We start from the raw sequence: 21509 nt of genomic DNA, 5'->3' as shown, positions 1-21509 counted from the left end.
ATACTCTTGCAGGGTAGACCTTGCTTTGTTTAGCTCCCTTATAGGCTAGGAGTGGTGTCCCTCCCCTCCTAAAGTTTTAGGAAACCTTTTTTTTAATAAATAATTTTTATTTTTAATTTCTAACATAAAAAACTACAGAAATATAAAGGAAAAAAGGGGACTGGGGAAAAGGGAAGAGCAACATATAAACAGAAAACACACACTACATCTACATGTCTTGTATTCCCTTCATACAGCAATTTTTCTTTAAAGTTAACTTTCTAATATGCTATCAGATTGGTAGATCTTATAAAATACAGAATACATTCAGGATCAGGTCTTCTCCCCCCCCACCCCGCGTCTCGGTCTCAGTTCTCTCTGCGCAGCTACAATAGCTGCGCTCGTTCCCCCCCCCCCCCCACTCTCCCCTTCAGACTTTGGACTTTCTTCTTGCTGAAACTCCTGATGGTTAAACAAAAAGTCCCTCAGCTGTACTTCCGATGTTAACTTGTAGGTTTGATCCTTGTATCTGAACCAGATGCCTTCCGGAAACAACCATTTGTATTTTACTTCACATTTCCTCAGGAAAGCTGCAAGTCTTTTATATTTAAATCTTCTTTTACGACCCAAAAATGGAACATCCTTCAATATCTTAACCTTATTGCCCAGATAGTCCAAGTCCACATTATACGAATTATATAAGATGGTGTCCCGAGTCTTCTTAGATGAAAAGCCAATAATAATCTCGCGAGGCAGCTGACGCTTCATTGCATATTTTGAAGATGTCCGACGGACTTCCAGAATATCGCTTTTTAACTCTTCTTTAGTTGCCTTTGCGAATGACGCCAAAAGTTCCGAGACCAAATCTTTTAAATTTTCACTTTGCTCCTCTTTTACATTCTGAAGACGCAGTACCGTTTGGGCCACTCGTAATCCTATTATTTGATTCTCCAAGAGCTTCACTTCTTTACTTGTTGCTTTCATGAGTACTACATTTTCGCATGCAGACTGCTCTGCTCCAGACGCTGTTTCTTTAATTTTTTTCACTTCGCTTTCCACTGAATCAACCTTTTGCCCCATTTCATTTAACCGCTACAAAGGGCTGCATAGCTTCAAAGACTGCTCGTCTGACCATCTCTTCCAGGGTTTCCCCTTCCCCTGTAACATTGCCATCACCGATTTACTCATCGCAGGGCTCTGCTTTTTCGTCGCCGTCTTGGGGGGGGGGGGTGCCAGCTAAGTTCCGAAACTCCGTGGAGGGGAAAAAATCCGCGCCTTCTTAGCTTCAACTCCCACCAATCCTTCGCATACGCTAAGAAATCAGAAGGGATTCGCTTACTTACAGGTTTTCACCTTAAATCTGCTTATTGCCGTTCTCCATGGCCCGGTGGCACGCGATGTGCTGCGCAAGTCTGCCAGCCTCCGTTGGAGCAAACGGGCAATTTACCCCCTGCATTGCTTTCAGGGGGTTCTTCCCGCCGTGCTCCGGACCCTGACCCCCTCACTGGGAGTCCTGGGGGTTAACCCTCGCAGGTCAACAGCCCGATCAGGCTGCTCGGACATTTCCTCCCAGACCTGCGGAGAGGAGCGTCCGACATGGCTGGGAAAACGAAAACGAATCGCCTCCTGTCATATTGTGACCCCCAGTTAAAGTCAGCCTCCCAAGCCCCTCAGAGGTTGGTGATCACCAGAGATGGGGCATTTTCATTTGTGGCCTCTCCTTTCTAAAATCTTGCCTTGCTATCCCAGGCGAAAACATTTACTCTCCGATGACTGAAGATCAAGGCTCTCTGTGATACAGACAAAACGTACTAAACCTGCCAAAACCCAGGTTTTCCCAGTTTGTTCTTCAATGCTCTGCCACATCCATTTCCTGCTTGGGTCAACCATGCCTAAGCCTACACTGGTGTAAGTAGAATGAACCCAGTGGAATGACCCTAATGCAACCCTTCATCTCCCTCCCCAAACTGCTATGCTCCTCATGCCCAACAGGAGACTGTAAGGTCAGCAGGGGTCCCCAACCTGCGGCCCGCGGGCCACATGCGGCCCCCAAGCTCTTTCTGTGCGGCCCTCCAACCTGCTTATTTGCTGCTATCACCCTGCAATTTTGTTGCATTTTGAGTTAAGCTGTGGCCCTCTTTAGGCACTGGGCACTCTAATGCGGCACCCATGTGCCAAAAGGTTGGGGATCCCTGGCTTAGAGCAAGGATTTTTTTTGTACTTCGTAAAATGCACACCAAGGGCCCTATAAATAAATAGAGAAGTTGACACTCTGTCACCATCTGAAACTGTCAGTAACACAGCACTAGACACAAGAGATATGGGAATTATAGTAGGCCAAGAAAGTGGGTAGAAAGCAGTCCCCCCCGCTTCAGCACAAGGAACAGGGTTATAGCTTGAGCATAACTATATTTCCTGCCCAGTATCTTAAACGGGTTTTGACTGTGTTACCACTGGAGCACCTAACTTGTAGGAGGGCCAGCCTCAGAAAGAGTTTACTGTAACATCTTTAAGTCTGATAACACCAACATCTCTCATACAAGCCAGCAACTTAAGAACCACACCAAGTGTTTTGTGCCTCACACCAGTGAAGTATTCTGTTCACTCAGTTTTAAGGACCTGCTTACACGCCTTCTTATTTTACCTACTTGTAAGTAAAACTTCTGTTTCATTTCGAACCTCCATAAGCCTCCTGTGCCAGTTTCTTTCTAAGGGAAGCGCAAACCCCTGATCTTTCCTCTACTTAGACTTGACTGGCTAACCGCGCCACTTAAGGGTGGGACAAGAAGGAAAGTTGAAGCTAAACCTCAACCACACTACTAAAGGCTTCCCAGCCCCGTATTCAGCTTCATACGCTTGGTGAGGAGAAATTTTACCTCAGGGTAGAGGGAGGTCAGACCAAGCCTGAGTTAGACAAGGGTTTTCAACATGTAAATAGAGGCATTATTATTGCTATTCAAAACGTTTGCTTTCTTAGCTGCTCTGAAAGGCCCATGAGGAGGCCCCGTTGACATCCCATAAGCTGTTTCTTTTCGTTTACAAACCAACATTGTAATTTACACACTAAGTGTAGGTGAGTCCACTGGATATACAGAAGCACAACCTCTGCCTGCGCATGGACCTGCCCAACTTGCCCACTGAAAGTCGATATATGAAGACTCCTACAGGTGTCCTTACTAGAAGGAGCCACGTCTGCCTTTGGCCTCTGAATTAGAGAAAGGGCAGCCTTACCCAGAGACACCACAGTCTGACAATTGTCCTCCATGACTTCCTTGTGAAGGCTTCTTTGGCCCAGATCCATCAGAGCCCACTCCTCCGCAGTGAAATGCACAGACACCTCCTCAAAGGTCACCAGAGGCTGAAAAGACAAAAAAAAAAAGCTGTTTAGATGGATAGGGAACTGGCTGGATACCTTCCCCCAAAGACTAGTTGTCAATGGCATCACGTCAGATTGGAGAGAGGTGTCCAGTAGAGAGCCATAGGGCTCAGGCCTTTTCAATATATTTTTATAAATGATATGGATGAGGGTGTGAAGGGATTCCAAAATAAATTTGTAGAGGACGCAAAACTGGGAAGAGTAGCAAACATATTTGAAGATAGGTAGAGAATTCAACAAGATCTGAACAGACTGGGAAAGTGGGCGGATTTGAATAAGATGCAATTCAACACGGATAAGAGCCAGATTCTCCATATGGGTGGATGGGAAGCTAAATATGTGGAGTCAGTGAGATGCAGCAACAGAAAAGGCAAACACAATCTTGGGCTGTATCAACAAAGGCATAACATCGAAACCGCAGGAAGTCATTGTCCCACTATATACCACATTGCTCAGGTCCCAAGTGGAGTATTGTGTGCAGTTCTGGAGGCCTCATTTCAAAACTGTTGCACTCATAAAATTGCATAGTGTTAATGGAGGCACTTAAAATATCCTGTTCCATTACATTCATTCACATCAAAAAAGATATAGAGAAATTGGAACAGGTGCAGAGGAGAGCAACCTGAATTAGGGTCCTGGAAACCAAACCCTACAAATAAAACTTGATGGACCCAGAAAGTTTAGAGGAGGTTGAGGGGAGACGTGATTGCTCTCTTTCAGTATTTAAAAGGCTGTCACTTAGGGGAGGGAAGGGAGCTGTTCTTATTGGCAAGAAAGGATAGGAACAAGTGTTGAAGCCACAGGAGGGACACTACTGGCCAGACATGAAGAAAAACTTCTTCACGTTAAGAGTAATCCAGCAGTAGAATTGGCTGCCTGGAGAAGTGGTGGGTTCCCCTTCATTGGCCGTCAAGGAGTGGCTGGACGAATCCTTGTTGGGGATGGTTTAGGCTGTTCCTGCATTGGGCAGGGGGTTGGAGTGTAGATGGAGTGTAAGACCTTTTCCAACTCTACTTCTATGATATGATTCTATGATTCCCTGCCTCCTCTCAGATAATGTAACAATTCTTCCCCTTTTTTTTTTTTTTTGAAAAATTTTTATTGGGTTAGACTCCATTATTTCCACATTTACATTCAATTTTCCCCAATTTTTTCATCTCTAACCCCCTCCCTTTCCCCCCCCTTTTTGTTGACTTCCAACAGCTTTCCAACCCTTTGTCCCCTTTCCCTTACTTTTATTAGCTTCCTCTATCTAAAACAAATATATATTCTCCATTATTCTAAGCAGTACATCCTTAACTATTTTTAACATTATATGCCCAAACTGTAAGCCTTTGTTTCCATCTTAGATAAACAATTTATCCCAATTTTTCAATTTCAGGTATTTCTATATATCATAAACCATATAGATCATACATTCGTTTATATCAAACAATTTGACTTATTCTCTCTATATATTACTCATTCTATCTTTTTATAATAGTTCTATATATCTCTCCTCACGTAGTCAATCAATTTGACCCATCTATATCTTCAGACATTCAGTTTGGTACAAAACTTGTCAGAAAAAAAAGAAAATATTGTTAGTTAATCGCTCCTTATATTTAATCCTTATAATTAATTATTTTCTCTATGTTCTGTTTGTTAACCTATATATACCTGTATATATGTCAATCTATTAATCTGACTGCTTATTAATTCACATTTATCTCTTCTCCCCCCGGTAAAGTCTCCCCCCTCTACTTCAATACTTCAGTAGTTCTCAAACTGCCACAGTTTTCCTCCCACCTCCCATTTCTTCTCCAGGTATTGTTTCAGCTTCTCCCAGTCTGTGTTGAACTGCCCTGAGTCCAGATCTCTCAATTTTCTTGTCATCTTGTCCATTTCAGCCATATACAGCAATTTGTAAGTCCAATCTTCAATAGTTGGCACTTCTTGTACTTTCCATTTTTGCGCATACAAAAGTCTAGCTGCTGCTGTCATATAAAATATCAACGTCCTGTGTTGGGCTGGAATTCCCTCCATTCCCAAGTTCAGTAGCAGGAGTTCTGGGTTCTTATTAATTTGAAATTGTAAAATTTCACTCATTTCTCTTATTATTTCCCCCCAGTACTGCCTGGCTACCTCACACGACCACCACATATGATAGAGGGAGCCCTCATGCTTCTTACATTTCCAGCATTTATTAGAAGTATTCAAATTCCCTAGCGCAATCTTCTTTGGTGTCATGTACCAACGATAGATCATTTTATAAATGTTCTCTTTGATATTAATACATGTCGTTGTCTTCATTGTAGTTTTCCACAAGTATTCCCATGCCTCCATTGTTATTTCTTTATTAAAGTTTATAGCCCATTTCACCATTTGTGTTTTAACTATCTCATCCTCGGTATACCACTTCAACAGTACTTGGTATACCTTGGATATTCTTTTCTTATCTTCTTTAAGAAGGGTCTGCTCTAGTTCCGAATTCTCTATTCGTATACCTCCCTTTACAGAGTCCGAATTATATAAGTCTCTGATCTGTCTATACTGGAACCAATCGTAGTTAGGTGATAGTTCCTCTTGTGTCTTTATTCTAAGTTTGGATGCTTCAGTTTTAGTTATTTCTTTATACGTTAAACATTGTTGTTCATTATCAACAGCTCTCGGGTCTATCACCTCATATGGAACCACCCACAAAGGGGTTCCTTCTTGTAGATAAATTCTGTACTTCTTCCAGATTATGTATAGACTTCTCCGAACAAAGTGATGCAGGAACATCGAGTTGACCTTTACTTTGTCATGCCATAAATATGCGTGCCATCCAAATATTTTTTTATATCCCTCTAGGGCTAATAGTTTCTTGTTCTTTAATGTCATCCATTCTTTCAACCAAACTAGGCAGATTGCATCATGATAAAGTCTCAGATTGGGCAGTTGCATTCCGCCTCTTTCCTTTGCATCTTGTAAAACTTTCACTTTCACTCGAGGCTTCTTGCCTGCCCAAACAAAATCTGATATTTTCCTCTGCCATTTTTCAAATTGTTTGGAGTCTCTGATGATTGGTATTGTCTGTAGCAAAAACATTACTCTTGGTAACACATTCATCTTAACTGCTGCAATCCTGCCCAACCATGACAAATTCAATCTATTCCATTTAATCAAGTCTCTCTCTATCTGAGTCCATAGTTTTTCATAATTGTTTTTGAATAGATCTATGTTCTTTGCAGTTAATTCGACTCCCAAATATTTCACTTTACTTGTTACTTCACAATCCGTTGTTTCCATTAACAATTGTTGTTTCTGCTTAGTCATATTTTTGCATAATATCTTTGACTTCTTTTTGTTAATGAAGAAACCTGCCAAGTCTCCAAACTCCTTGATCTTATCTATCACTCTTGGCATGTTCTCCAATGGGTCCTCTACAATTAACATTATGTCATCCGCAAATGCTCTGACCTTGTATGAATAGTCCTTTATTTTTATTCCACGAATTTCATCATCTTGACGTATTTGTATCATCAGAATCTCCAATACTAAAATGAACAACAATGGAGATAACGGGCAACCTTGTCTTGTTCCTTTACTTATCGTCAATTTCTTGGTCAATTCATCATTCACCACAATTGCTGCAGTCTGGTCTCTATAAATTTCCTTAATTGCTCTGATGAATCTTTCTCCCAATTGTAGCTTTTCCATAGTGGCAAACATAAAGTCCCAGTTTAAATTGTCAAACGCTTTTTCAGCGTCAACAAAGAAGAAACCAACCTCTTTGTCACAACGCTTGTCATAATATTCAATAGCATTGATCACTGTCCTTAAGTTGTCTCTTATTTGTCTGTCTGGCAAAAAGCCTGCTTGTTCCTCCTCTATGACTTCCGAGAGCCACCCCTTCAATCTCTCCGCCAATATCTTCGCAAAAATTTTATAGTCATTGTTGAGTAGCGATATAGGTCTATAATTTTTCACGTTAGTCAGGTCTTGGCCCTCTTTTGGGATCAATGATATATTCGCTTCACTCCAAGTTTCTGGAATCCTTTGATCCCTTAAAACCCCATTCATCACCTCTTTTAGGAATGGTGCCAGTTCATTAGCCATTGTCTTATAGAATTTAGCCGTAAGTCCATCTGGCCCTGGCGCCTTTCCTAGATTTGCAGATTGTATTGCCTTACTTATTTCCTCGTCAGTTACTTCACTATTCAACTTATTTCTCCAAGCTTCCGAGATTTCTGGAAGTTTGGTTTTCTCCAAATATGACGCTATTGATTCTTTGTTTACTTCTTTTTTATTATACAGCTTAGCGTAAAATTTATAAAAGGCTCTACTAATGGTAGCCTGCTCCAAATACGTTTTGTTATCTTCGCAAATTTTATTTATTATCTTCTTTTCCCTTTTCTTCTTCAATTGCCATGCCAGGTACTTCCCAGGTTTATTAGCACCCTCAAACGCTTTTTGATTCAGTCTTTTGAGATTCCACTCCAATTCTTTATTGCTCATTGCTGTTAGCTGTTCTTGAAGTATTTTAATTTCCTGGTATACCTTCTTTTTCCCTGGTCTCTTTTTTAGCTGTATTTCTTTGGCTTTTATTTTCTCCTCAATCTCTTGTCTTTTCTCCTCTTTCTTCTTTCTTGCTCTACCATTTAAGTCCATTAGTATGCCCCTTACAACCGCCTTGTAAGCATCCCAAACTTTATTGGTTGGTACTTCTTTATTCACGTTGTATTGTATAAAAAACTTTGTCTCTCTTCTCAGTATTTCCATATTCTCTCTTTCCTGTAACAAGTCCTCATTTATTCTCCATGCTTTCCTTTTTCTCTTTTTTCCAAATTTCCACATAATTGGGTTGTGATCTGAGCCTACCATAGGCATTATTTCTACCTCCTTAGTCCATAATGCTAAGTCTTTTGAGGCCCAGATCATATCAATTCTTGATAATGTAGAATGCCTTGCAGAATAAAAAGTAAACTGTCTGCTTTTAGGATATTCTCTCCTCCATACATCTTCAAGAGTCTCTTGTTGAATCAACTCAAAAAAAAGCTTTGGTAATAGTCCTCTTTTCTTTTGTGCCGTTGTAGTCTTTTTGTCTAGTTCCAAGTCTGTCACTCCATTGAAGTCTCCAGCAAGAATTATCTGATCGTATGCAAGATCGTCTAAATGCTTCCTTAAATCCTCAAAGAAGCTTTCTTTTGCACCGTTAGGTGCATAAAGTCCGACTACCAACACTCTCTTTAAATTCCAAATACATTCCACTGCTACAAATCTAGCTTCCACATCTCTCATAACAAATTTTGGCTGTAGCTCCTCTTTTATGTACAACACCACTCCTCTTTTTTTCTTGTTGGAGGCCGCTACATATTCTTTGCCCAATTTTCCAGATTTTAAATATTTTACATCCTGCTTTCTGATATGGGTCTCTTGCAAACAAACAATGTCACATTTTTGTTTTAGTAGCCAGTGAAAAGTATTTTTCCTCTTATTCGGTGAGTTTAGTCCATTTACATTCCAAGATAATACTTTACACTCCATACTCATGATCTTGTTGGTAAGTCTTTTTCATTGTCCTTAATAAATCGCTCCATCTCTCGCTCAGATCTGATGCGTTTTTTGGCCCCTCCAAACTCAAAGGACACTCCTTCCGGTAACTCCCATCTGTACCTGATTTTCATGTCCTTCAAAATCTGAATTAGCACTTTATATTTTTTCCGGTCCAGTAACACTGATCTGGGCAGTTCCTTCATTTTAATAATCGTCTTGCCATCAATCTCCAATGGATCTTGAAACTGTTTTGTCACAATCCTCTCTTTCATATTTCGTGTTGTAAACTGCACAATCACATCTCTTGGTAGTTTCCTCTGGGTTGCTATTCTCGAATTCACACGGTATGCCACATCTAGGATAGCCACAACTTCCTCCTCCTCCTTCCCCAGGTACTCAGCCAACACCTCAGTCATCTGTTCTTGCGCTGACTTTCCTTCCACTTCTGGCAAGCCACGAAAACGTAGCTGCTTCTCCATATGTTTAGTTTCTGCAACTGACATTCTCCCCTTCACCAATCTCATCTCTGTTTGTTGCGTGTCTGCTAAATTCTCCATCGCGTCTTCTACTGTTTTAACTCTCTGCTGCGTTCCTTGTAATTCACTTCGTATTGTTTCCATACCTTTTTTCACTTCTGACAGCTCCGATTTTACTGTCTGTGTAACCTCTTTAACCTCTTTTATCAGCTCCAATTTCGTGTCCTTAAGTTCTTTAATCATATCTAAAAGTTTTTTGTCCAGGTTTTTATCCAGGTTTTCTATTGCCGATTGCCACTCTTTTTTTGACATCGTGGGGCTTGCTTTAGCTCGCTCCCACGAATCCGCTCTCTTCCTTAACTCCGTGGCGTAAAATTTAACGTTTTTCTATTTTAAATGTCCCGGTCTTCTTATAGAAATTAAATTTTAAAGAGTCCAAAATGTCGGGCGTCTTTTCTCTATGGTTTCTCTATGATTTTGTAATCCAAGATGGCCTACTTCCTTTTCCGCTGAAGCCGCGACCCTTCCCCTTTCAAAAATGGCGATTCCCTACTTCCTGCCCTCCAGCAAGGGCCGCTTCTCTCCAGCCACTCTATTGTTATTACGCACTTCCTGTCTCCCGTCTTCCCACAGCAGATCTCGCGATGGTGTCTTTTTCTCACAGCTCCAAAGCCACAGGTATTCAAAACAATAGTCCCATTTCTTTAATAACTTCTTTAAACTTAGTCTCTTTTTAAATTCGATTCCTGCCGAGTCTTCCCCTCCTTTTCACTAGTCTGTTGCAGTTTAAAAATCTACTTTTTTTCCTCTCTGTTTTTATCAATCTGTCCCGTCTCAGAAGATAATGATCTTTACCTTCTCTTCACTTTTCTCGGGTTGTAATCGCTGTTTCGATTTTAAGTTCTCCTCTCAGCTTCTTCCCCCAATCGATGCTTGGGTATGTAGGTCTTATGCCAGCCGAATTGGCCCCAAAACTGCCGCAGAGATTATAGCCGACCCGTCGCAAGGTGGGACCTCAAGGATCGGGGGGAGACTCGTGTAGAGCCCCCCCTCGTCCGAGATCTAGCTCACCCTAGGGTCTTGAGCGTTCTTTGCCTGCTCCCCGCCTGAGAACAGTCGGCCGCGGGCTATTTTCACCCCGCCGGCCGGTTAAAACGGCAGTCCGGTCAGCTCCGCAAGTGGAGCTGCGTTAGACCTCCATGGATCCCAAACAGGAAGTCCAATTCTTCCCCTTTTAAGCACAATCCAATTAGACACTTGCACGCAGGTTTCAAACTTCCATCAGAACTTTTCATTTTCCATCCAGTGAACACCACAAACAGGAGACAGGGGAAGGAAAGAAAAATGTTCAGGGAGGCAGCCAGGGTCAATATTTGCAGTTCCACACTTACCCCATTTGACCGTACAGGAGCTGCTTTCTCTCTGGCGCAAGGAGATGGCAAAGAATAGACTGTTGCTTTCAAGGCCTCGCCTGGAGGGATCAAAGGGAATTGGAAAACATTCAACACTTTCCAAGTATCTAGCATCTCAGTTTCTTGCACAGGGGAAGAAGTTTCTCCCTCTCTTGGCCCATAGTTACAGCTTCAGTTGCATCCTTATTTAGGATAACTTTTTGATTCCAAATGTTTGCAAAATCTATTCTTGCTAAGGGTAAGAGACAAAATTATTGCTTGCTTCTCTAGTGCAACAGAATTCACAGCCTCTGAAACGCAAGAAACAGGCAGTCCTAACCCTCACAGAATCGCAGCTGCCAAACCACAGAATCTCTTGGCAGGCGGCAAGATCAGCACACACAGAAAAAGGCAGCCTCACTGTTGGTGAATTACCCCTGCACACTTTGCACAGAGGCATTCATTCTGTCCATCTCCCGCTGAAGGTCATCCATCAGGGCGACGAAGGCTGTTTCACTCCCATAAGCAGGTCTAAAAGAAGATTTAAAAGGATCTAAAAATGTGCCTGGTCCCGGAGAGCCTAACGCTGTCCTGACACCATCCTTTCAATCACTTTCTTCAAGAATGGAAAATTTAAAACTGGTGGAGTGAGATCTCCTGGGCTCAAACCTCCAAGGACCCTGTCCACATCCTAAAAATGATTAAAATAAGAAGAATGACAAACAACCAGACAAGTTGACACCCTGCCACCATCTGGCCCCGTCACTGCTCACCCAGGGTCCAAGTCAGAATGCAGGGAAGTCATTTTATCTAAGAAGTGATGAGTAAAAGAGTTGCAGCCCTGTGCTGAGAGTGGGGCCTGTTACTACTTGGTTGTCATGCATGAACTACGTAAATATGCCATTAGATCTCCTTGAGGATTATGATTTTGCGCCTCTTCATTTTGGCCTAATGTACTATCTGCCCAATTTTTAAAAGTAATTTATATTTATCACCATTTTTTGATTTAGGAGGCAACATTGTTTTTGCTGACACCAGAGGTGATATGGGCTGGAAACGTTTTCATCATATTTTCTCCCATACATTTAGGAGATTCTCACTTGCATCATGATCATGGTTAAATTTAAATCCGTATCATTTTCCTTTCACCTCGACCACAAACCTACTGGCGTTTTTCGAAAGTAATTACCCAACTGGTTAATCATGTTACCTTCGCACGCGTATAATATAATTGGAGATACAGTATAGCCACCCTAAACCATTATTGTACCAATTATTTAGCAAAAATTATAAACTGACTCTCTTCCCCCCTCCCCACTTAAAGGGTATTTCTAAAGTAGGAAGCTGGAATGGAGCATCTTTTCCACACTGGACCGGGGGCAGGGGTGGGGAAGCATCAGTGCAGCCCACTTACACTCGAGGAAGACATCCAGTGGGTACAACAGCCCTTTTGATCTTACCAGGAAAATCCGCTCCACGGTAACGCTCCTGCACAATCTTTTCCTGCACCTGAAACAGAAGTGGGGATCCCAGAAAGGGGACACTGTTGAGAAAAGGAACGGGGGAAAGGTCTGTGTGAGGGGTTAAAAAAGGACTGGAGCAATCCATATGGATTTCGAGGGTATCGTTGATTGTATCTTGTGCCCCACATACCACCCACGTGTGTCCCTCTCACCTGCTGCTCCTGAGTCTTGGCATCTGCCTGGCTCAGGAGGAACCCTTCTGCCAGGGCCACCGCCTGGGAACTGGTCTCCGGCCCACATTCCCTGATCCAGCTCTCCATCTCCGGGGGCAGGATGGCCAGGAATTGCTCCAAAACCACCAGGTCCAGGATCTCCTTCTTGCTGTGCCTTTCTGGCTTCAACCACTGGTGGCAAAGATGGTGCAGTCGGCTGCAAGCCTCTCGGGGCCCTTCGGCCTCCTGGTAGCGGAAGTGCCTGAATTGCTGACACTGCACATCCTCTCCCAGGCTCTTCTGCATGGTTCCTTCCCATGCTTCCTTTCCGCTCCCACCCTCGGTGGCATCAGGGCCTCTTCTTGCTTCCGGACCAACTGATTCTGGCTCTCCCCTCATCCTTCCTTCCTCTCCAAACAGACGCTACCTGGACCAGTGGATCACCTTCCTCCTGTGCCGGATTCTTCTGTAAAGAGAAGTGTCAGATCTATGAGGGCCAGCCAAGAGAAGACTGAGTGGTCGGACCTGTATATATGGATACCTACAACTAATGAGGTGACTCATGAGCTATGAAAGCTGATGGCACACTCCAGGATCAAGGATGTTCGTGAAGAAGAAGTTGGGTGGAGCAAGCGAAGAGGAGCTTCCACACAGCAAGCAGAAACCTTCTGCTCTGCTTAATAAAAGCATTTCTTAACAGTAGACTAAGGATTCCTGCAGTGTTCAGAAGCCAGAGAAGATTACATGCACCAGGAATGAGGTACATATTTAGAAAGTGGCTGTTGCTAAGTTAGAAAAAGTGGACCAGAAGCAGAACGGAGCATGCTGGACCTCTCTCATCATGCTGCAGACAACTGGAGAAGATTTCAACAGCAGTTCATGGAAGCCAGCAGAGCTATGGAGGAGCCAGAGAAGAGGAAGGGGACCCTCAGTTTGAACTTCGCAGGGCCCTGGCCCACTGATTTGTCTCATGTGTTTCTACTACCTGTGCCAGAGGAGAACTCTAAGTACGATCAGTTGGAAGAGCTTCATATGCCAAGTAAAAAGGAGATTTCTGAAGGTATCTTTAGATAAAGAATTGAAGACTATGTTGATAGGGTGCCCTCAGTTGAGAAAGTGTTATTCGTTATCATTCATCCTAATATATAAAAGGCAGCCCGTATTTCCAATAACTTGCTTTTTATCCTGGCACAGGGGCAGTGAGTCATTGGCAACACTGCGCCTGCACCAGGATAAGCTCGGAGAAGCAGCCCTTCCAAGGAGGCCTGCGTAGGGCTGTGCCAGCACAGCGGTCTTCTCTGTCACTGCGGGGCCTTGGGAGGGGCACGCCGTGGCATGGGTCCACAACCCATTTTTAAAGTGGCACTGGACTTCCTGTTAGTCCAGATGAAAGAATGGTTGTGCAGGCATCGTGGAAGTGGCTTCAGCTGAACAAATCTGGAGCTCACTTGGGAAGAAATTACAGCCCCACAGACACCCACCCAGGCAAAGAGAAGAGTCTTCCTAGGGAGCCTCACCTGCCGTGCCGCTTTCAGACCCCCAAAAGCAGAAGCGCCTCCTCCCTCCCCTCCCACATCCCTGTATTGCTCAAACTTGGAAACTTTTCCCTTTCCATTTCCTTTAATCTTCGTCCTCCCCTTTAAGAGCTCCATGCGCTGACTGGAAGGAAAACGAGAATACATTTCCCACTCACTGAGGTAAAGGTGCTTGGGCAGCAAGAAGCATCTTACGGCGCCTCATCCTTGACTCTCTGCCTGCATGTTTTCCCCAAATGGGCCTCTGTGCTAAGTGTGGTTTTCTTTAGGTCTCGGCTATCGCGGCATAATCTGTTGGAATTTCATTTTCACACTTTGCTGCTGTTGCATTTTGTGCCCCCCCCCATTTCCTCTCCCCTCCCTTCTTCATGGGAGAAAGTGGTACGTTTTGCTTTCCTGTCCCCTCCTCTTATGCTTCTCTGCGCGCCCACTGGGGATTGAAGTGGTGCAGTCACTGCTATTGGTTTTCAGAGCTCAGCTAGATTCTCAAGTTCCCTGGGGTCTCGTGTGTGCCTGTGGGAATGTGCTTAGGAGTAGGCCCCACTGCACACCGTAGTCTTTATGTCTGTGTGTAAGCTCAGTACTCTAAAGGGGCTTGCAACCTGCCTGTGGCTTCCTGCTCACAGACAACAGCTTTCGGAATTTAGATAGAAAAACCAGAGTGGAAAACCACAACCAAACAAAGATAGTCAAAAATCTTATGAAAAGTTTTTAGTGCAATAAAGTGGCGCAGTGCATATACTAACAGCAATTTTAAATATAAATATACATAAATACAATCAAGTCAAGTGAAATTCGAGAACAATACAATCTAACGGCTCAAAGACGGCCGATGTGGAAAAATACTTATTTCGGCAGTGGTGCAAAAGAGTTCATGACAGAGATGACAAATGGACCAGAGAAACCATGAGGAACCCTTGTTCCTGTTCAAAACAAATATCTTAAATAGATGTACTCTTCTTGCTTTCTTTCAACAGGTGGAACAAGGAGATGGAACGCTCTGCAGGACCGAAGACCCAACAAGGAACCGGTCATGAACAATGCTTGTTTCCAGACTGCATCAGGGGCCAACAGATCTCCTCACCATGTATCTCTGTAACAAATTCTTAGCGACAGTCTGACGCACCCGTTTTTTGGCTGTGCCAAAAAAGTAAGTATGAGTCCTAGACTATGAAGGACTTCTTCTTACCTATAAAGAACTTGAATTGAACCTGAATATGAATGGAGCAGCTGATCAATTGGTGTAGTGGGCATATTCAGCCTAGCAAAACTATAGTACCATCCTAAAGGGAGTCACACCTTTCTAGGCCCATAGACATCAGTGGACTTAGAAGGGTGTAACTGTTTAGTATTGCACTACTAATCTCCTTACCCTTTCCTCTTCAGAGAAGTGCTCCAAACTCTTGATAATTTTGGATTACTTTTGGCACCCTTTCCAGCACGACTTTTCTGAGATACAGCAACTAGAATTGTACACAGTATTCCAAATGTGGCTGTACCATAATGCTATAGAACATTACAACACCTGCCTCTTTTTTTCCCAATCCCTTTGCTGATAACTGCGAACATAGCAGTTGTACTTTTACCACTGCTACACACAACCTTGACATTTTCATAAAATTATCCATCATGACTCCAAGATTTCTATCCTGATCCATTGCCACCAGTTCAGATCTCACCAGCATCCTATTATATAAAAGGCAAGCCGTGTTGCCTAGGTCCCGCTTTTTATTCTGGTACGCCTGCGAAGAAGCACCAGGATAAAAACTGAGGAGGAGAGCAATGCGCCTGCAAGTGCCAGTGGAGCCAGGGCTGGGGTGAAGCGCCCGCTGCCCTCTGAGCTCCGTTGGAGCCGGGGCATGCCCTTCCAGCGAGGATCATAGGAGGGCGGGCACTTCGTCCCCCCGCCCTGTTGCCCAGCTCCACCCAGCGGGAGGAGCCAGGGTGTGCCCTTCCAGCGGGGATCACAGGTGCAGCCTGGGCTCACAGGACAGGGGGTGCATCACCCCCTGCGTCTCAGCCCTCCCCAGACCCCCCTTGCTCCCTACCTGCCATCCCTCCGAGACCCCTCCTGCCTCTCATCTCTCCCGACCCTCCCTTGCCCCCTACCTGCCAACCCTCCCCAGACCCCTCCTGCCTCTCAGCCCTCCCCAGACCCCCCTTGCTCCCTACCTGCCATCTCTCCAAGACCCCTCCTACCTCTCACCACTCCCGACCCTCCCTTGCCCCTACCTGCCAACCCTCCCCAGACCCCTCATGCCTCTCAGCCCTCCCCAGACCCCCTTGCTGCCTACCTGCCATCTCTCCAAGACCCCTCCTACCTCTCATCTCTCCCGACCCTCCCTTGCCCCCTACCTGCCAACCCTCCCCAGACCCCTCCCGACTCTCAGCTCTCCTGAGACCCCCCTTGCCCCCTACCTGCCAACCCTCCCCAGACCCCCCTTGCCCCGTATTGGCCAGCCCTTCTTATCCACCCTCCCCTTTCTAGAGCACGTTATATTTTTCCCCACAACGGGTTTTGTTGCCAGTCTTCTATATTTTCATTTCAATGTGCTTTTTAGGTGACCTCTGTCAGGTTGTGTGGAGGGGCAGCATAAAAATTGTCTAAAGAAACAAATATCTTTGTCATACAGAAAAACAAAGCCAGGCAGGGATATTTATGAGTCCTGTGGCTGATTTGAGAAATCCAACACGCATTCTGAAGGGGCCAGGCTTCCCCCAAGTAACCACGAATTCAAGAGGAGGGGTGGATTTTTAGAATCACAAGATCTTACATTAGCAGAAACAACTGAAGTGCACCAAGAGGCCGAAGTAGACTGAAGGTCTGATGAAAGGAAAAGGTATGCAGAGTCTGTGTTCAGAATTGTACCTTCAGTAAGCCATAGCAGAGGGAAGAAGGGAACCCTCCAAAAATCCAAGTCTGAACTACAGCAATGCCTCGCTTATGAAAAGAATTACGGGACTGCTTCTTTCCCTGTGTTCCACTATGGCATCTTCGCTCATCTGAACAGGGCTTTCTGTCATGCCCAATGGGCAAAATCAACAGCTGCCCATACACGTGAATTCTCTGGGGTGGCCTCCACCTTATGGAATGGCTTGCCTGAGGAGGTAAGGAAAGCCCCCAGTCTCCGGGCTTCCCTCAAACGATGCAAAACTGTATTGCTTTCTCCGCAGGCAGTTAGCCTCTGTTGTAAGAAATGGCTCAGAGAGATGCTCTCAAAAAGGGACTCGGACTGTAGACTATTCTACTGGGTTCTGTGTATTGGTGTTGATGTGCAACTTCGGTGTCAATTAACATAATCATGTTAAATTACTGAGGTTTTGTTTCAGCTTTACATTTGGATTTATGCTTTCTTTCAAAAGTCTGCAATCCAGACCCTCCTATCGTATTGTGTCCCAGCCATTGATCGTATTGGCTCACACTGTGTAATCCACCTGGAGTCTCAGTGAGAAAGGGGGATTATAAATAAAATAAACATGAAAGAAACAGATGCCATTTTGCTACAGCTTGCAGACAGCAAGAGAAGGCAGAGAAAATACAGCAGAAGGAGTGCGTGCCTTATTCCAGGAAGAACTCAGCTCCACCTCCACAGAAGAGGAGCTTCCAGAGAGCAAGCGGAACAGCCCTTTGGATGAATGGAGCCCTCTGGTTAGTCATCCCAAAAGCCTTTTGCAAAGCAGATATTTTTGCATTACTTACCTATTTTGCAAAAAGTCCCCAGGCTCTGCTTCCTCTCCCGTTTGCCCAATAACACGCAACTGGGACACTGGGAGAGGAAGTGACTGTGGCAAGTCAGGGGGCCTCTCCTCTTCTGGCCTCTCTAGGAATGGAGACTCCTTCCATTTAACCCTTTGGTGCGCTCTCCAGAAAACAAAATAGACCCGTCCTGGCTTCCCATAACAATGGATAAGAATGCTTCTTGTGTCCGCTATGTAGCTGGCAACTTCAGGAGTTAATAAGATTTGAGTCCGGGAGATTTGGCTACTTGGTTCTGTACAGGAAGCGAAGCACCAAAGGCGGCCCGGGTTCAAACCAGGTCAGACCTTCCCCGGGCCTTTTTGGCAGGCGACCAGGAGAATAAACTTCCTCGTCCCTGTTAGGGTTGCCAGCTCCAAGTTGGGAAATTCCTGAAGATCTGGAGGGTGAAACCTGGAGAAAGTGGGGTTGGGGAGGGAAAGGACCTTGGCATAGCATAATGCAATAGAGTCCACCCCCCACTCCACCCCATTTTCTCCAGGTGAACTGATCTCTGTGGCCTGGAGACCAGTTGTAATTCTTGGAGATCTCCAGCCAATACCTGGAGGCTGGCAACCCTAGTTCCTATACAGATCCCTCATTGGATGGGAGGCAGCAGGAGGTCCGCAGGGCGCGTGTGTGAAAATTTCCAGGCAAATATACCAACCCTCCGTATATCTCACAAGCAGCAACGTGGGAGGGGGGATTTTAGCTGGCATGCACCTCCTTTTCTTCCATGTTCAGGGCATTTCCCAGGATGGCATAGGATGGGATGAGGGAGGTGTTAGATTTTGGGAAGGGGAGAATCAGTGAAAATATAGTACCCTGCCAAAGGACAGAGGGAAGTGCTTGCACATGGGATCCAAGAAGTCACAATTTGTGAGATCTGGGGCATTTGTGAAGGACACTTTCAAAGGAAGCAAAGGGCACAAGGGGACAATTGCCCTGGACCCCCCCTTCCTTCCGGCCCACCAAATCTTAATGTTAGAGTCCTCCTCTCCCTTTGACCAAAACATTTGCTTAGTGTCAAGTTACAGCCCCCCCCCCCCGCCTGCTCGCAAATTGAAAGAAAAGGCCCAGTGTAACATGCTAGTGAGTGTACTAGATTATTGTTCAATCAACTCCTACGTTCTTTGAATGAAGCCTGAAAGTTTCCCTGGTGTTTCATGGGGACTGAACAGAATGCAGATGGTGGGTTCAGAAGAAGAGGTCGAAGACGGGTCCCTTAACAGCTCTAATCATTTTGTTAAGTCCCCTGCCCAGGCAAAAGAAAAGCCCCAAACTGCAGCCCTGGAAGAGACCCCTCCCGTCATCTGGGGTGGAAATGGTAGTGGGAGGGACAAGGAATATGGGCACCCCCCTCACTCTTTCTTCTGACCATGGCTGATTTGTATTGTCGAAGGCTTTCACGGCCGGAGAACGCTGGTTGTTGTGGGTTTTCCGGGCTGTATTGCCGTGGTCTTGGCATTGTAGTTCCTGACGTTTCGCCAGCAGCTGTGGCTGGCATCTTCAGAGGTGTAGCACCAAAAGACAGGGATCTCTCAGTGACACAATGGGGCACCATAATAACCACTGCCTCATGTTTACATTTGGGCAATCCAGCTGTGCTGCAGTTGATGTGCTTCAGGACAGAACTCTACAGTGTCCTCCTAGATTGATTTCAATACATGCCAGATGAGTGATACCAATCCCAGGAGATTCCCAGCTGATCATTGGCAGGGGGGGGTAGAAAAAAGGCAAATTCTTCAGGTATTAAGAATACAAGTATAATGTTTGTAAGGATATTATAGGTGTAGAGAAAATTGACAATGATTTCTCATATATGTATCATTTTTCTTAAGTTTCTTTTCTCTTTCTCCTTCTGTATTTTTGTTTTTTCTAAGATTTTAAATTTATCAATAAAATGAACATTATTACCCCCCCCCCCAAAAGAGATTCTCAGCTGATCCAGGAGCATTGGCAACCTTGCTACAGAGTAGAGATGCCATGAATTTCACAGCAAACACTTCTCATTGTTAGACAGTGGAATCCCAGTTATCTAGAGTTCGTCTCCCCCCTTCTGCAAGAAGCACAAGTTCTCTTGGTTTCAAAAGGTTTATTGGAAGATTATGCTCAGGATACAGGGGTCCACGATCCAATGACTTGAGGCCCTTGGCTGAACCAAAGCTTTGTTGAGAATGGCACATAAAATGAAAGTAACAACTCTTCAGACACCCATTCCCAGCCTCCCCCCTTAGTCCTGTCTAGAGAGCCTGGGAAGGCGAGAACGTCAAGGTCGGCCAGAACTGAATGATAAAGAGAATTCTTCGCTCCTATGGATATAGGCGGCCTGGACCGCACCTGGGCCTGGAGGGAGAGAACTAAACAGCTACAGATTATAACATGAGAACATGGCGTAGCTATGGCTCGAGAGCTGAACAGCAAACTGACACTCTGACACTCATGGCTGAATATGCCTCCTTCGATAGCTCTGATCCTCTGAAAGCAGAATACGTGGTCTGTCTGTCCATCCAAGTCTTGGGGTGAGGGAATTTAGATCTGAGACCTGATTATCCCACCCCCCAATACTCCAGGCCCTTCCACAAATGAATAGACCTGCTCCCACCTTCCAGCATTCTGGCTAAGGAGCACGAAAACCAAAACAGGAGTCCACAGTGGACTAACAGCCTTTATTCCAATAAGAACTTTGGTGTGTCCCTGCTGGCTTCTTCAGGTCTGCTTGTTTATTTACGTTATTTATAGTCCGCCTTTCTTGTTGATGCTCCAGGCAGATAACACATTATGAGTCAGTGTCGTCAATTTCAATAACCAATGGAAGGGGGGCTATAAATGCAAATTTGCAAAGATGTGAAACCAGCAGAGATTCAATTATTCCTGAGTTGAATCATGAAAGATAAGGTCAACGGAAACCACAGCAGTGTAGTCTTAGCAGACCAGTGATACGTGTGGCGTGCTGATCTTGAAAGACTTCAGTGGATCTGGGCACCGCCCCTCTGTGCAACCTCTATGTCATTTAGTTCTGGGTTAACAGTTTTAATCAAAGCCCAGAAAAGAAAAAAAGACTTTTCTGGAGAAGTTGAGGGGGGTCTCCTGGTGCTCCCTGACCCTTTCTCTTAGGCTCTTAACTCTCAAACATGGCTCTCCCTTAATAATTCTTTATTATTTCCAGTTTTCACCCTCATCTGCATGACATGAGCCTTTGAAGCAGCCTGGAACTTCAGCCCCCCTCCATCTTTAAATCTCCCCTCCTCCCCCGTACCGGCCACTGGAGTTTCCTTGCCTTGTGCCTAAAAGCACACAGAGAGGGAGAAAGGGATCTTTGGTTTCCTTCACAGGACGGGAAGTAGAGGAATAGCTTTCTCTTTTCTCTGTTTTCTGCAAGCAAAAGAGAGACCAAGCAGGTCGCCCACTCTTCCTTTCCAACTAAAACGTTTAACCCTGAGTGGAAGGGCACAGAAGGCAACAAACAGTTTCTGCCAAACCACTAAGTAAGGAACCAACAAATAAGGGCTTGCATGTGTGCACCGCACCACTATTCTCCGTGGGATTTAACCCAAGGTTGACAGTTTTAATCAGAAGAGCCCCAAAAGAACAAACATCTTTCAGTGCAGAATAAAGTTTCTCCTGCTGTTCTGTGACTCGCTACCTTTACAGGAGTTTTTTAGTCACAGTGGTGACTAGTGAAAGACAGCAGCGGTGAAAGGCCACTGAATGGGCAACCTGGTCTACACATGCCTGAGGCCTCCGAGGAGCTGCTCTCTTCTTTAATAATAGTCTATTCTTTGCCATTTTAATCCTAGTCTGCTTAACATGAGCCTTTGTGG

General features: G+C 44.8%; 1 protein-coding gene and 1 pseudogene across 1 annotated transcript; both read right to left on the bottom strand.

Moving 5' to 3' along the window:
• LOC129326941 (zinc finger protein 721-like) overlaps window positions 1-21509 on the bottom strand; it is a 45731-nt pseudogene that overhangs the window by 11738 nt on the left and 12484 nt on the right.
• Window positions 1135-17709, bottom strand: LOC129328501 (zinc finger protein with KRAB and SCAN domains 5-like). The gene is made up of 6 exons (XM_054977608.1): window positions 17650-17709; window positions 12415-12880; window positions 12200-12248; window positions 10740-10819; window positions 3211-3337; window positions 1135-1291 (listed from the first exon to the last, which is right to left on the bottom strand). The coding sequence occupies exons 2-6, from the start codon at window positions 12811-12813 to the stop codon at window positions 1164-1166; spliced, it is 783 nt and encodes a 260-aa protein (XP_054833583.1). The 5' UTR covers window positions 12814-12880; window positions 17650-17709; the 3' UTR covers window positions 1135-1163.

Source organism: Eublepharis macularius, chromosome 4, assembly GCF_028583425.1.
Source record: "Eublepharis macularius isolate TG4126 chromosome 4, MPM_Emac_v1.0, whole genome shotgun sequence".
In the NCBI taxonomy this organism is placed as follows: Eukaryota; Metazoa; Chordata; class Lepidosauria; order Squamata; family Eublepharidae; genus Eublepharis; species Eublepharis macularius.
This window is presented reverse-complemented; position numbering and strand designations above follow the sequence as displayed.